The 16,065-nt window shown below is 43.4% G+C and overlaps 7 protein-coding genes across 7 annotated transcripts; 2 read left to right on the top strand and 5 right to left on the bottom strand.

Annotated features, from left to right (window-relative positions):
* Positions 1 to 449: 449 nt before the first annotated feature.
* Positions 450 to 1,424, bottom strand: SAMD00019534_104210 (hypothetical protein; the record flags this gene model as incomplete). The annotated part of the gene is made up of 5 exons (XM_012894259.1): positions 450 to 515; positions 631 to 794; positions 860 to 950; positions 1,018 to 1,213; positions 1,279 to 1,424. The coding sequence occupies 5 exons, from the start codon at positions 1,422 to 1,424 to the stop codon at positions 450 to 452; spliced, it is 663 nt and encodes a 220-aa protein (XP_012749713.1).
* Positions 1,425 to 2,400: 976 nt separating this feature from the next.
* SAMD00019534_104220 (hypothetical protein) lies at positions 2,401 to 2,912 on the bottom strand (the record flags this gene model as incomplete). Its single annotated transcript, XM_012894260.1, has 3 exons — positions 2,401 to 2,587; positions 2,674 to 2,716; positions 2,774 to 2,912. 3 exons carry the CDS (start codon positions 2,910 to 2,912, stop codon positions 2,401 to 2,403), a joined length of 369 nt encoding a protein of 122 aa, XP_012749714.1.
* Positions 2,913 to 3,223: 311 nt separating this feature from the next.
* On the top strand, positions 3,224 to 4,328 carry SAMD00019534_104230 (hypothetical protein; the record flags this gene model as incomplete). The annotated part of the gene is made up of 5 exons (XM_012894261.1): positions 3,224 to 3,311; positions 3,394 to 3,514; positions 3,620 to 3,829; positions 3,907 to 3,942; positions 4,160 to 4,328. 5 exons carry the CDS (start codon positions 3,224 to 3,226, stop codon positions 4,326 to 4,328), a joined length of 624 nt encoding a protein of 207 aa, XP_012749715.1.
* A 259-nt stretch (positions 4,329 to 4,587) lies between these two features.
* SAMD00019534_104240 (hypothetical protein) lies at positions 4,588 to 7,540 on the bottom strand (the record flags this gene model as incomplete). Its single annotated transcript, XM_012894262.1, has 5 exons — positions 4,588 to 5,314; positions 5,392 to 5,648; positions 5,727 to 6,044; positions 6,577 to 6,624; positions 6,701 to 7,540. Coding segments are annotated over 5 exons (2,190 nt in total), but the record flags the coding sequence as incomplete, so codon positions are not given.
* Positions 7,541 to 7,822: 282 nt separating this feature from the next.
* SAMD00019534_104250 (hypothetical protein) lies at positions 7,823 to 10,913 on the bottom strand (the record flags this gene model as incomplete). Its single annotated transcript, XM_012894263.1, has 3 exons — positions 7,823 to 9,777; positions 9,840 to 10,776; positions 10,854 to 10,913. 3 exons carry the CDS (start codon positions 10,911 to 10,913, stop codon positions 7,823 to 7,825), a joined length of 2,952 nt encoding a protein of 983 aa, XP_012749717.1.
* Positions 10,914 to 11,984: 1,071 nt separating this feature from the next.
* SAMD00019534_104260 (hypothetical protein) lies at positions 11,985 to 13,059 on the top strand (the record flags this gene model as incomplete). The annotated part of the gene is made up of 3 exons (XM_012894264.1): positions 11,985 to 12,053; positions 12,121 to 12,217; positions 12,338 to 13,059. Coding segments are annotated over 3 exons (888 nt in total), but the record flags the coding sequence as incomplete, so codon positions are not given.
* A 42-nt stretch (positions 13,060 to 13,101) lies between these two features.
* Positions 13,102 to 15,897, bottom strand: SAMD00019534_104270 (hypothetical protein; the record flags this gene model as incomplete). Its single annotated transcript, XM_012894265.1, has 5 exons — positions 13,102 to 14,301; positions 14,369 to 14,512; positions 14,603 to 14,825; positions 14,892 to 15,452; positions 15,527 to 15,897. 5 exons carry the CDS (start codon positions 15,895 to 15,897, stop codon positions 13,102 to 13,104), a joined length of 2,499 nt encoding a protein of 832 aa, XP_012749719.1.
* Positions 15,898 to 16,065: the final 168 nt, after the last annotated feature.

Below are 16,065 nucleotides of genomic sequence, written 5' to 3' on the forward strand. Positions count from 1 at the left end.
ATCCCTTTGATGGTTGTTCAAGTAATGTTGATGCTCTACTTGCGCACCTATTCATACTCATTTCACTCATTCCCCAACACTGTTTGATACGATTTGCATTAAGCATCACCAAAGAGATATAAAGATGGTGCCAATCAGATACCAAATCCAATGCAATGAGACCTCCTGACCACCCATGGATGGTTGCGAGAATGGAGGAAGAGAGGAGGGAGATGGAATGGTCATCATCGGATTCTTGGTTGGAATCCGAAATGTCGGGGATACTCACTGTCCTGTGTCATACACAAGGCAAGGGAAGGGAGAGTGAGCAAGGGTTATAATAACAACAGCGGAAGAGAGTGATGGTGATGTATTGGGTTTGCAATCAATCCATTGGGCATCCCTGGGATGGGGGGGTGTCCTCTTTGCCAAACTAGACTACACGCATTCGATGCCAATCAATCAATCGATCACTTGCGGCACTTGTGGAAACTGAATCCTCCACAAGCTGACAGCACAATGATGAATATAATGATCTATGAGGAGACAGGCTAAGGTTAGTTCGTGTACTACATCATCAACATCGTCCACAGAAATGGACATGGACAGGCCAAGACAAAGCCAAAGACATAGCCAATAATCGACACTTACAGCGACAACAGCAGCAATGATAAGAGTGAGTTTGAAGTTCTTCCACCACATTGTGCACTTTAGTTGTTTGCTCTGCTTCTTGAACTTGAACGATTCCTGTACCATGTTCTCGGTCTTGTCCACAAGTATCTCAATCTTCTCTCCACGCTTTAATAGTTGAGGAGCTAAGTAGTATGGTTGTTTCAGTATCATTTCCATGAGTGTCCACGAGTCCAGGTCGACTACATACCAACATCACTGATCAAATATTGCTTGACCTCATCTACTTGTGCTTGGGTACGACTAAGGGAATCTGCTTTGGGTTTGTTGTTGTATTGGTCCTGGTTTGATTGATTGATTGATTGAGTTAGTGAGTGATCGAGTGAGGGATGACCTGATAGGGCATACCATCAATTGCTCGAGTACTGAGGAGAACTCAGTGTTCATGGCGTATGCAAGTGCAGTCCTTCCACTGTCGCCATATCTCTGCATGAATCTATTCTTTATATCCTCTAGGAAGAGGAATGGTATCCTTTGTCCAAACTCATGATCGGCCATACACAAGAATGTCAATGTATTATGTACCAAGTAGTGGAAGTTATATCTAATGTTGTTGTTGTCGTATTGTAAGTCATTCATTCTTTCAATCAATCATTCATTCAATCTTACTTCTCATAAGTGTAGGACATCTTTGTCTCATTGGGAGGTATCAGATCGAGAATACGTCTTGTGATTGTTTGGAAGTTTCCTGTTGTGTTTGTGTACTCTGCGAGTACTGATGATCCTCTTGATACCAATGAGTAAATGATAGGCATGTTTGAAAGTGTTTCAAAGTACAATACAAATATATATATATTATAACAACAAAGAATAGTTGACTATTGTAATTGATGTTAGTGAGTGATTGAATGAATGATAGAATGAGCAAACAAACGCAAGGAAGGCAAGCCAAGGAATGAAGTGTTGGCTCACTTTTCCCTTTCTCTTTTTGGTTGACAAGCACACACACAAAAGGGGGTTGGTAACTCAATCAATCTTACAAAGGCGAGAGTGATGTTGATTCAACGTGGTCAATCAAATCGATGAATGGTAACAATCATGATTGTTTAGTTTACAACGATGATCGAGTCGCATTGGTTTATTGAGTGATTGTATGTACAATGATGAGATCGATCTTAGTCAACGAGTTTAACTTCTTGTTTGAGTTCGGTAATGGATATGTCGACAGAGTCGATAGAGTCAGTATGCTCAAGATCTGTATTAGGATTAGGATTAGGATGTGATTGATTGATCTCTAGACATCTTTGACATGATGATGAACAATAGAGATGTTGAACTATCTTCTCATGTTTGGCAATGTTGGACTTTACAAAGTATCGTTTGTCCATGGTACATCATGTCTACAACGTTGCAATTGTTGTAGACGTTCTTGTCTCTGTACAAGTTGTAGTTGAATCTGGGGTGAGCACCTATGACATTGTGTTACATCATCGCATCTAACATTCTTATGCTTCTTCCTGTAATGTTTGGCACGTGATTCAATAATCTTATATGGATGTCGATAAAGGTCTGGACACGCACTATGTTCGCAAAGGTAGACTGGACTAAAGGTTGTGTCTAACATGTCTCATGAGACACAACACAGGAGTTATATATATATTATTACCTGTGTTGACTGTCTCTAAACTAGATACACCTCGAGGTGAATTCCAATAATTTATTATTGACAAGCGAGGGCGAGGGTAAGGGTAAGGGTTGTTGTTGATGTTATATACAATGAGATCAGGAGATTTAGATCCTTCTCTTGATTTGATTCTTGAGAGCTGAATAGTGGAATGCTATACAGAGGTCAAACACTGCACTTGCCAATGGATACCAACTTGGTGATGATAGTCTTGGTAGTGCCAATACATTCAACCAACCATGTTGCATTATGTTCCAAACACCATTGATCAGATATCCAACAACCAATGATCTTCTAAAGAGAGTGTGTATATGTGTGCCAGTCTGTCAGTAAGATGATCAATCAATCACAACTCATACAACACATAGACATTGACTTACCTTGTTCTATCATCATTGGCTAATAATGAGAATGTGAATATCACTAATGATATTAATAGATTAAGATTGTAAGAGTTCCATGATTGTCCGAATATGATACCGGATGATGCTGTGAGTAGTGATGTGGCAAGGTTGAATGCAAAGCCAGGGTTGGACCTATGTGCAATGAACCATGCTACATAGGCACCTGCACCCATGGCAATAGCCATTATATCCTGTTGTGCTAATAACATGCTCATCATTGTTGTTGATTGGTATAAGATGTATCTATTTATCTGTTTCAGATATTAATACTTCAAGCGTGACGCACTTTAATGATCATCATTCCGAATGACATGACCCTTTTTGAAAGGAAGCCCTGGGTGTTCTTAGGTCCCAAAACAGGGACAAGTCGACACAAAACTACCACTTCATTCAAATCAAAAAGACGACAAAGTGGGAGCAGTAGTGTTTAGTAAGCAATAAAGACGAGAAGCACAAATACACATAAAGAATATACCCTGGGTAGTGAAACAGAGACAAGATGGCAACAGCATCAGCGACAGGAACAATGACATCAGCTGCAAAGTCAATTTGGGGATGGTATAGTAACTGCATCAGAATGGCACCTGTGCGAACAAAGTGCATTACCTCTGGTGGTATGTACCCTTCTTACAAGGTTAAGACCCATCATGATTGATTGGCTGACCAGGTCAATCATTCATTCAATCGCACCCATAGTTATTATGGCATTGGGTGATTATACAGCACAGAGATTGGAGAGTGATAGAGAGTGGGACTACATTAGAACAGCCAAGTGGTCATCAGTTGGTATCTTTGTAATATCACCACAGATACAGTTGTAAGTGTCCCTGGTCTATACTCCAATCAATCATTCACATACTCACACGCTCAATCAATGTTACTGGAACTATCCCATTCACATTTATCCAAATCAATATATTAGATGGCTTAAGTTCCTGGATAAATATATTCCGGGTACAACCAATGGACGAGTTGTGGCAAAGATGATTGTGGATCAGACATTCTTTGCACCATACTTATTATGTTGTAACTTTGCATCAGTCAACTTCCTAAGTAATAATGGACATCTTGATGTAGATGCCCTAAAGAATAAGATATCCAATGATCTAATCAATACCATGAAGGTTGGAGTGTAAGTATACACTCTCACTGGTATCAATCAGTTAATGGAATCACTCACTAACCTCAATCAATCAAATATAAATATAGGATGATTTGGCCATTGGCAAACTTTATATCATTCAAGTATATTCCTTTGGACTTCAGATTACTATACTCCAATTCAGTGGCATTCTTCTGGAGTATATACTTGTCATCAGTATCAAACAAGAAACACAAAGTTGTACCATCACTAGACCAGGACCAGGAATCCTCCAATCAAACAACAACTACACCAACAACAACATCTATTTAATAATATATCGTGTATCAACTATTTAATCAATTTGGAAATATTACTCAGTGCACTTAGTAGCAATGGTCTTCCACCTTGGCTCCATCCAATGGCCGTGGATGAGATTGGTCGTCGTAGTGCCATCCAATTGTTGTTGTTGAACGTCGTGATTGGTTGTGGATATGGCAATGGTGTCCAGAATGAGCTACAACTACCAAAGCTTCTGACTCCAGTTTGACCATTTGATTGATTGTCATTGTTGTGACGTCTTCGTCGTCGTCTACCTTCACCACCACCACCACCGCTGCCTTCTCCCATCTTTAGCTTGTTCTTCTGACTCTTCTCAATCAAAGATGCATAGCCAGGTGTAGGCTTGTTGATGCTTTTGTTGTTGTTGTTGTTGTTGTTGCTGTTGACGCTAGGCTTCAACCTAAGGATGACCTAGGGATTGATTGATTGTTGGATGGGTAGGACAATGGACATTAATGAGTTTATTGCTGCACATCGTCGTCTCGACCATCGGCCTGCAACTTGCTGTTTTTATCGCCATCGTGGCATTCGCTAATGTCGCCGCTGATAATAGTCGCTGTTGGTCCTCCTGCTGCTGCTGTTGTTGTTGCAGCAGCAGTGATGCTGTTCAATTCCGTCTCCTGCACCTTTGTGTCAGGTTGTCCACCATTGTCGGACAATGTAATCGCCTCCCTAACCTTCCTCTTCTTGTCTGTCGCAGTCGTCGTCGTAGTCGTGGTCGTAGTAGTTGTTGTCTGTTTGTTCTTCTGTTTGTTATTGTTGTTCTTCTTGTTAGATACCTTTTTGTTGTTGTTGTTGTTGTCTTTGCTGTCGATGGGGAGGTTGTCTACTTTGTCATCGGTGGCGCCAATGTTTATGGTCTCGAGTTGTTGAGTCAGTATGGACTCGGCAGGCTTGATGAGATGTGGCAGCACTGGGAATTGGTATGGAGCCACCTGGAGCAGATCGAAACCAACGCCAAAGTTGCCATTGCCAACGTCTGGCATCTTTGGATACCTCTGACTGAAATGCGTCAGCAGAGTGAACTGTGCATTCATGTTCTTGCCAATCTCCAGTGCCTCTCCAATCGTCGAATGTCTCTTGGCAATCGCCTCGCTAAGCATATCATCGCCAAAAGTAGCCTCATGCAGCAGGAACGTTGAGTTTGCACCTGCCTTGACCAAGTCTGCGCATGGTCTAGTGTCGCCCGAGTAACTACATGTGTGTGATTGTAAGTGAGTGAGTGATTGATGATTGATTGAGTGAGCATGGACAGCAGCGGAATGACTTACGTGAACTTTACGCCATCCTCCAGTTCCACGACGAGTCCACACGCGTCGTGACAATGTATCACTGGAACACTCTCCATGGTCACAATACCAAGCTGTTGAAGTGCAGTCCTTGCCTCATCTGACTTTTGTATCTTCTCAAATGGTACTCCCAAGTATGATAATGTTAAGTACTTGTTGAGATTGTGTAGCCACTTGATAATGCTCATTGGACCCACCACAACCAATGGTGGAAGTGTCTTTCCAGACATCTTGGCATACTAATGATTGATTGATTGATTGAATGTTAGGGCCGCACTTCAACGTGATCAATCAATCAAGCAAACAAACAAACATACCATCTCTCTCTTCTCCAATATCTTGGGCAGTCCAAGATGATGATCGGCGTGAAGATGTGAGATCCATATCATCTTCATGTTGAGTATGATGTCCTCGATCTGATCAGGTCCAAAGAATCTGACGAGTTGACCAAAGGTACCTTCGCCACAATCGAGCATCATACTGTTTCCATTGGACATGAGAATGTGATTGCCAGTGACATTGCGATACACCGATGGGATGGCACTGCCGGTGCCAGTCAACAGGATCTTTGGATACATCACTTTGTTCTCCTTTGCATTGATCTCATCCATGGCCTTTGATATCTTCTTGAGGTATGAGGGCTTGGTGTAGGGGGTGGCCTGACCCTCGAGGGCAGGCGTATTGATTTCTTCAGAGAGTGACTCGAAGCTCATGTCACCAATCTGTGATGATGGTGCCAGCACGACCTTCGTCAGCTTCTGGATTGGGATGATATTCTTCTTGAGTGTCTCTGAGTATAATGATGATGATGGAGTATCTTTTTGGAACAATGACTGTGGCAGGCTTTGAGTGGACATCTTTGGAAATATCTCAGGTACCAACTTTGCAATGCTCCTCATCAAATTATCTGATGATGGGAATGATGGATAATATTCACAGTTCTCTCTATTGATAATAACATGCTATTATATGATTGATTGATTGTTAGTGATTGTGAGTGGATCATCATATAAATGAGGGGATATGTACCTTGGTAGTTGGTCCAAACTTTTCCATAAACTCAATGTAGGCTGGATTGTTCAATACTTGTTGTGGAGCAACATGGAATACAACGATCATGTTGATTGTCTTGTCAAAGTATGGCTTGAACTCCTTGTTTGATGCCATAAGTGATGGTATGTATTCCTCTGATGGACATCTGATGATCGCGAATCTCTGAATATGAGTGAGTGAGGTGCAAAGTGTTAGTTTATCAATGAAAGTGATCAATGAAGGTGATCGATCAACATACCGATGCAGGTACAGACTTCTCCATTACTTGATGTGGCTGGACAATGTCGCCATTGGGGAGTGTGACAGAGTTGCCAGAGACTAACTTTCTGAAGAGTCCACCCTTTGGCACTCCAAGTCTGATGGCCTCATCAGGCAAGAATTTGCCAACAAAGTCATTGGTGCTGCAGATGAAGCAATGCACAATGTCATCATGGGCATTCTCTTGCGATGGAACTTTCTCCTTCTTTGTGTCCTTCCTCTGCTTCTTGATTGGTTGTGTTGGATCGTTCTCCTCCTCGCCACCCTCATGATCCGAGATGTCGGAGCAGGATGATGGAGCCTCCTCCATGGCTGAGCCATCGACGTGACAAACGCGACTGATCAGCTTCTTCTCCAACACGTACTTGGCAAACTGTGACTTGACGTTGATTGGCTTTGAGCAGATTGGCACCGACACCACGGTGAAGTCGGGAAAGTTGAGCGTGTGCGATTCCGAGTTGGGCAGCTCGTGAATGTTGATCTTGATGTTGCGATAGTTGGCGAATGTCTTGGCGGCGACAAACACGTTGTGGAAGCCGTGTGGGCCGTAGAGGTCGACCTCGCCCATCACGTTGATGTCGTCCAGTGTGAACAGCATGCCAGGCAGACCGCCAATACTCTCCCACTTCAATGTCGACAACAGTATACTCTGCATTCTTGACAATGATATTGATTTACGCTGTGTAAAGAATCTCTGTGTAGACTCGCCGCATTCAAACAAGAATCTATGTTGATCAAAGAATGTATAAAATGTTGGTGAAGTCTCTAAATTATCGCCTGAGGCTTCAATATATGCTTTGACCATTTTGTACTGTTTTTGTTATGAATGGGAGTTGTTTGGTCTAACAACTCTCTATTCAATGTATATGTATGTATATGTATATTAAAGAGTGAAAGATTATAAGTATGAATGAGGTGGATGAACAGCGAACGACCTCTCGCTCACCCTTCCTTCGTCTTTCGCGAAAAAAGTATTAAAACTTGAAGTCGAGATACCCTCACACACTTACCCTCGCATTAATCACTCACTCAATCAATCATTCATTAATGTATGTTATTGGATTGTATTAACTAGTATTGTTGTGATAATAGCATGGCATTGTCATGCTTTAGACTTCCTATATCCAGTTGTCTCTCCCATCTTGATTGACTTTGCAATTGAGGTCAGAGGATCACTACCAGCTGCAATCTTATGTTGTTGACCGCCCACGATCGTTGATGATATGGCACCTCCGCCACCAACAGTTGGTGACATGTTGTTCGACAGTTGTTGTAACAATCTCTGACAACTCTTGGAATATTGGATGACGAAGGAGAAGATGGTGCCGAATAGTTGTTGACATTGGATTGTGTGATGGACGTGACTTGGATAGCCAAAGAACAGGAGTAGGGAGTTGAATGAGTTGGACGCTTGTTCAAACTGCTCGCGCAGTCTAAGTAGCTCGGAATCACATCGCTCTGTAAGTGTTTGCATCGATCGCTGGAATAGCATTGCCTCCTCAATGTTGCCCGAGGCTAACAATAGATCGGACGATGTCTTGGCGTGATACGTCTTGAATTGGCCGTAGCTGTCCTCTAGGTCACTGATGTCGATGTTGATGTGTTGTAACGATTGGTCCACATGGCATAGTGAGCGCAACTCGTCGACAAGATTGGCCGATGCTGGATGTCGTTCAAGTGCCACCTTGCAGATATAGTCGAGCAGGGTGGTCCTTCCATCGACATCCTTGATCGACGACAGACTGGGCAGAATCTCCAGGGTGAAGGCATCGGCCTGTCCTCGTCCAGATCCGCCATTCATGTGATTGCCCAATGCAAGGACAATGCCAAACACCTGTCCGAGATGCGCGTTGGTTCTTAGGTCATTGGTGGCCGTGGCAATGCACTTGATCCTGGTTGTGATGGTCACCAGTTGATTGGACAGCTCGCTTCGTGTCAAGTAGCATCTGGCACGCTCAGTCAAGGCTGGTACCTCCTGCATCTCCATTATCCATCTATCTGCATCAGCTAACTTCTCCAATGGCAAGCCACTGGCCTTGATCAACTTGACATCCTCCAAACATGGGGCATTGCGTATCAACAGTCTCATCAACTCCACATTGTTCAATGTTGAGTCATCTACATCGTTGCTCTGTATGCTTGACTTGAGATGCTGACTGCTTGGAAGCTTGGGCATCACGGACTCAATAGCCCATCTTCGTTCTTTGTCAATGAATGAAGTCCTGGTCGGCTCGCTACCGTTCTGGGACAGGGACAGTGGGCTCTGGAGTGGCAAGACTTGTGAGTCCATCCTCCTTTCTCCAAACAGTTGTTCAAACTCGATGACATTGATTGGTATTAAACCGATCGGGGCGGTAGTGCGCCAAAGGCAGTCCTCCTTCATGGACAACGAAGATCTGGAAGATGGAACTGGTGGCAATATTATCCTGTTCCAGAACAATGGCTTCATCTTGGTGGCGGGGTTGATCAATGGCTTGGTAGGTGGTGGTCGTGCAATCATCTGTCCATCAGTCACATCTCCAACACTTCCATCATTGGTTGTGTATCCTTTGTTGGTCGACACCTTATCCGAGCGTTGTAGGGTGGGATATGAAGCCTCGCACACAACGGCTTGTGATGGAGGTGATTGCATTGTCTCGATAATATGTTTCAATCTATCAATCTCCTTCAATGCCTCGCCCAATGACATCTCTGTCGAGGTAATGTGATGCGTGGCTTCGACTGATCCATCATCAATAGATGATTGATTGGCACCATCCTTGATGTTATGACCATCCATCATTGATCCATGTTGTTGTCTCTTCAACTGATCAATCTCTGTCTGTAACTGCTTGGTTGACTCATTCAACGTCTGTTCAAATCTCTGTCTGTTTGTCTCCAACTGTCTCTTCAACTCCTCTGCAGTCCTCTGTTCCTGTCTTGCTCTCTCCTGTGCCAAGTTAACCTTTCTCTCCAAATCACAACTCTTCTCTCTCTCAATCACGGCAATTCTTAGGAATGACAAGTCCTCTGGATAAGTATGATTGAGTGGACCCAAGAACCTCTGAACTGGATGAGCTGTAAGATGTGATTGAATGAGTAAGTGATTGATCAATCATCAAGCTATCACATATACTAACAGTTGAGGAATATACTGCTGTTGGATGCCTCTTTGATCAGTTGCTGGTTCAGACGCAACTCCTCTTTGAGCATGGATATGAGCGGCTGTTGTAGCTCATACTCGGTCAACTTGGTTTTGAGTCTGTTACACATGGCCTCTAGCCTGGACGCTCGGCTTCGTAGTTGAATGTTGGACTCTCTCTCGTAGATCTCCAGCTGTACTTGGAACTCCTTATTCTGTAGCTCGGTAAGTGAACGAAGCGTGTTGTTCAGTCCATATTCGTCCCAACTCTTCAACAATCTCTCGACTTTAGCTCGTGTTGGACATGCGATCAAGAGTACATTGAGCAGAGTGAATGCGTTGACCTTGGTCTCGAGATCTCCGCTCTCTAGCAGCTTGACAACACTCTGATATGGCTTGGAACTTGATGTGATGGCAGTTGACTTGGCCGCAGAATGTACAGACGCGAATCCTTGCTCCTTGTTCAAGTCGCAGAGAACAAACAGCAACTCGAGGGCAACACGGCAGACTCCAACAACTGGTGAGCTGACCAGTAGGAACAACTGATTGATGAGGGATGGAGTCTTTGTGATGGCGTCCATGCCCTTGACGTACTCGAGACATGCGCGAAGTGAGCCAAGGGCATAAGTTTGCGAGTTGCCCTTGACATCATTGACTATGTGAAGGATGCCCGTCACGCCGCCTCTATCAATGAATGCTTCTGCAAACTCTGGCTCGCTCAATCTTTGCTTCAAGTTGAATACTGTGTCTTTGCCAGTACTTGAGCCAGTGCCAGAGGTCGAGCCAATGCTAAGGTTAGACGAGCTATCTGACATGCTGCGCACAGCATTCAATGCGGCTATCCATCTCTCTGCGCGATATGTTGGAGTGATCTTGAGTAGCAGGCCACATTCACCACTCTCTATCAACTGCTTGACTATATTCCTTGTGTTGTACTCGTTTGAATCATGTGGCCAGTTGAGATAGCGCTTTGATGATTCAACTTGCAACACATAATATTCTGTTATCTTACCAGCAATACCAAATAGTTGACATATTGCTTGGAACACTGTTGTATAACTTGAATTCTCATTCAGCGTATAAGTCTTTGATTGATTATTTTGTTGTTGTTGGGCTAATTGTTGTTGTAATATATTTGATGATGTACTATCCTTTGATAATGATGTTGAAGGTTGTGACACTGCCAACCATTTACCAGATGATCCGGAATTAACAACAATTGGAATATTATTAATATGATCAACAATAAATGTTATAGTTAATATCATTCTTCTGGAAATTAATATTATTGAATAATTGAGTATTTAATTGATTGATTGTTTTATTGATTGAATGAACGATACTGAATACTTTAGACTACATTATTGTTGCGCCTCAACACATCATTCATTCATTCCTAAGTACGACGACCTCGATGTTATTATTATTATAAATAGTAGGAACACACATTGTTGTTGGAGTCCATATACCCCCTTATCATCAGGTGATCACTCTTGTCAATAATTATTGATAGCAATCAGATGAATAAGTGTGTGTGTGTGTTTGTTTGTTTGTTGTTTGGGGTTGTAGCAATCAAACAATGAGTGTTTGTTCGATTGAGTGGGGGTATGTTGTTGAGTAAGTAGAGGACCTCTCTACCCAATGAATGTCTTGTGGAATATGAAGAGTTTGTTGAGTCCATTGCCATGATAAGGTATAGTGGTGGGACAGCCAACAAAGATTGTTTACCCAAAATGATCATGTTTAAATTAAACTGGACATTTGACATTTACAAACAGTCCAGAAAGATTGATCAATCTATAATACTAAAAAGGATAAAGATATTATTATCAAATGGAAGATGTAGAACAATATAATGATGGGATTGTAAAGGGTCAGTTATATTTGTCAAGTTCTAAACACGAGGTTTTCATCTGAAACACAGTAAACTCATCATATCAATGACAATCCCTAAATCATTCTCATAGTTCTTTTACTAAAACATATAAAAACGAACGAATCTTTATATCTATCGTTGTTTATGGGTTGAAAATGATTAAAAATCGTTAATTATTTGGGTATCAATTGACGTCACCTGATCAGATATTATCAATTGTACAATAACTTTATTCAATGTAATATAAACAGATAGAGAATGACATCAACATCTCAAGAATCACTCTCACAACGATTCCTATTCGGTGGTCTATCATGCATGGCTGCTGCTTGTGTAGTATGTTTGATTGATCAGATTGATTGAGTGGTGTGAGACATGGATGATGCTGACATGAAGATTATAGACCAACCCAATAGATGTGATAAAGACAAGACTTCAGCTACAGGGTGAACTTGCAAAGAAAGCTGCATCTACTACGACTGCGGCCACACTTCGTACAAGTGGATTGTCCACTTCCACTTTGATGGACGCAGCCACAGCAACAGCCAACACAACAGCCAATGCCACACAACATCATCAACAACAATATAGAGGATTCATTAGAGGTATACTACATATAATCAATCAAGAAGGTGTACGTGGATTATACAAAGGATTGGCACCATCATTGTTGAGAGAGGCTACTTATTCAACATTGAGAATGGGTGGCTATGATATGATCAAGGTGTACTTTGTCGATAAGGATGGTAAGACATCGTTGCCATCAAAGATCATCTCGGGCTGCATATCTGGAGGTGTTGGCGCATGCATTGCCAACCCAACCGATTTGATCAAAGTCAGGATGCAAGCACAGTCCACGGTTGGCGGACATAGATACACATCAATGCGACAGGCCTTCACCGACGTCATCCAGAAAGAGGGCATCCGAGGCCTATACAAGGGCGTTGGACCAACTACCCAGCGTGCCGCGCTGCTCACAGCCAGTCAACTGGCCAGCTACGATCAATTCAAACACAGCCTTATCGATCATGGCTTGGTGCCTGGCGAGGGCCTGCAAGCACACGTGTCGGCATCGTTGCTGGCCGGCTTTGTCGCGGCCGTCGTCACATCGCCTGTCGACGTGATCAAGACACGCATCATGAATCAACCATTCGACGCATCAGGTCATGGCACAATGTATCGCTCCACACTGGATTGTCTGACAAAGACCCTGCAGACTGAGGGCCTTCATGGCCTCTACAAAGGATTCATTCCAAACTGGCTACGCATTGGTCCACACACACTCGTCACCTTTATATTCTACGAGAACCTTCGAAAGCTTGGCGGTATCTCGCCAGTCTGAGTTCATTGGAACATAAATATCGAGCTCGATCGATCAAAAATATCATGCGTCTTTGTTGTCGTTGTTGTTGCTGTTGTTGGGCGATTGATCATTAGTATTGTTTGTTCGCAAGTCCAGACGCATATCCTTTCTTCTGCTTCTTGATGATGGAGGTGACTTCCAGCGGTTGAGTGTCTTCCTGTACTTGGCCAACAGGATCGTGTAGTGATTGATGACCATCAGTCGCAGAACCGCCCTTGCACGATCGTCCAGTACCTCTCCATCAGCATCATGCGTTGGCACGCCATACTGATCGAATGCTGAATAATCCTCCTCACGGTATTCCTTCTTTGGTTTCTTCAACATCTTTTGACCAAGATTGTCATAAAGCTCCAAGCTTGGCTTTGATGATTGAGTTTGAGTTGGAGTTTGAGTTGGAGGTGTTGTCTCTTGTTGTTGAGTCTGTGTCGCAGGTGCTCGATGTGTTTGTTGTTGCTTTGGTACATGCTTCTGAGTTTGATTGTTTGGGTTGGGTGTGGACGTGGAAGAGGAAGTGGAAATTAAAGTTGAAGTCGTGGAGGATGGTGATGATTCTGTCATGTGATCAAGGATTGCTCTGCTTAACTTGTCGAATCCATCATGGGTGTCTGTGGGGTTGGGCTCGTAGTCCACTTCGATGTCAGCCTTGGGCAGAGACCTCTTGCGAGTCTTAGACAACTCCTTCTCAACAGTCTGTTGGTCCAGGATCGAGTAGCTATAGCTGTCATCGATCTCATCCTGTACAGATATGCCACCGATCAACAAGTTGATTCGCTCATCGTCGCAGAGCTCCAGGAGCTTCGCTGGCTCCAGGGCGTCCTTGCTACGGGCATATGTACGCACCGAGCATCTAAAGTCGAGGTATTGCTCCAGCAGCTTCTCCAGACCGGTGAATCGCTCGTCCTGTTGCTGCGTCTCGGGCTTCTTCTCAACGCGCAGCTTCATCTGTCCGTCCTCCAACATGCCAAACACGCGGAACATCCTCTTGATGTAGTCGTAGATGTTGTAGAGGATGTCTCGAGGCATTGGCTTCAGTTGTGTGTCAGTCTGCATTGTCTCCCTTATTAGCAACTGCATGATCTTGAGTGCCTTTGAAGTATTGAAGTCGTCGCACAATGCCAAATGTACATCATTCTTTGAGAAGTTGAACAAGTCAATGATTGACTTGGCCTGAGCATACTTTGTTCGCTGTAAATTGATGTTAATAGGCTCGGACAGTCCCATCTATGATTGATTTAGTTAGTTCGATGGGATGGGGTGGAACTGAGTGTCATTGATTGTTGATTCATACCTCAACGAGAGTGAACCAATCCTGGAACTTAGTCAGTGATTCAAAGTATGTCTTGTTGGAGGGTGTATAGTTGATTGGTTCATAGTAGTGATTGGTAAGGCAGAGCCACCTGAATGATGCGGCACTGTTTGTCTCTAGGTATTCCTGTTATTGGTGGATGATGATGAATGAGTGAGTGAGATGATTGGATCATTAGACTGACCAATCAATGATCATGGTTCCATTGCAACATACTCTGATGGTGATGAAGTTCTTGAGTGACTTGGACATCTTGGATCCCTTGATATTGAGATGTCCAATGTGCATAAAGTAGTTGACCCATTGTTTGTACTGATTGGTATGAGGGTCTGGATTGTTGCAGAAATGAGCCTCGCATTGAGCAATCTCATTCTCATGATGAGGGAATTGAAGATCAATGCCACCAGCATGTACATCAAGCTTCTCTCCAAATATCGAGCTAATCAGATTGAGTGATTGAATGAGTGAGTGATGGATAGCCAGCCATGTAGTTGAAAGTACTTACTGAATCATTGAAGAACACTCAATGTGCCAGCCAGGTCGTCCACTGCCGAATGGTGATCCCCATGAGACTGCCTGACCTGTGCCATCTTTTTCGGCAGGGTTGGACGCCTTCCACAGGGCAAAGTCACGGTGGTTTCGTTTGCCATCCTTCTGGATGGCCAGGTTCTGATCTGATTGTCCGCTCTTGTTTTCGGCCTGTTGGAACTTGCCATAGCGATCGCCAAAGGCACCCGTGTCAAAAAGGATCGAGGACTCTGTGCCAGATGTTTCGTTGGCCTCATAGGCATAGCCATTATCCTTGATCTGCTTGACGAATGATACAATGTCGGTGATGTGCTCACTGACACGAGTGATGAGCAAGGGTGGTCTGATGTCGAGCGACTCCATGTCCTTTACAAACTCGAGTTCTTTACTTCTTGCCAGATCGCGATGTGATATGTTCTTCTGCTGTGACATCTTTATAATCTTATCATCGACATCTGTCATACCCATCACATGATTAACATTGAGATTGAAGTAGTCTGTAAGAAGTCTTTGAATGATATCGACTGATACGTATGCTCTGTTTGATTGAATGAGTGAGCGAGTGAGTTAGTGAATGAAGTTGTCGCGTGTGATGATGACATTGCTACATACCTTGCATGACCCAAGTGAGCACTGTCGTATACTGTTGGTCCACATGTGTACCATGAGATAGAACGATCGCTGCCTTCGAGTATGAATGGTACCTTTCGCTTCTCCCTCACCAATGTATTGTTGACATTGATACCTGTGTTGTGACCTTTAGGCACCCTCCATCTTGAGTCTGATGACAGTCCACCTCCGCCTACACCACCATTGCCATTGTTATTGGCACTGTTGGCAGCGTTTGCGGCAGCAGCAGCAGCAGCAGATTGTAATTTAATATGACTTGTTGATGCTGGCAAGGTTGGACCTGTGCCTGGCAGTGCCTGACCAGCAGTCTTGGCCACCGTCTGTTTCAACGATGTTAATATATTCTTGAACATATATACAACACTACTTCTTCTTCGTCTTCCTCTCTCAATGTAGTAGTGATTGATTATCTGATTGCTGAGTTGTCTTGAAGATTGATTGAGTGTCGTTGCTCGACATCATCATTAATCACGTTTTCGAAAAACGACCAAGTCGTGAACCCTCAACCCTCGTTTACACTA

This window comes from Acytostelium subglobosum (assembly GCF_000787575.1).
Source record: "Acytostelium subglobosum LB1 DNA, scaffold: scaffold27, whole genome shotgun sequence".
Lineage (NCBI taxonomy): Eukaryota > Evosea > Eumycetozoa > Acytosteliales > Acytosteliaceae > Acytostelium > Acytostelium subglobosum.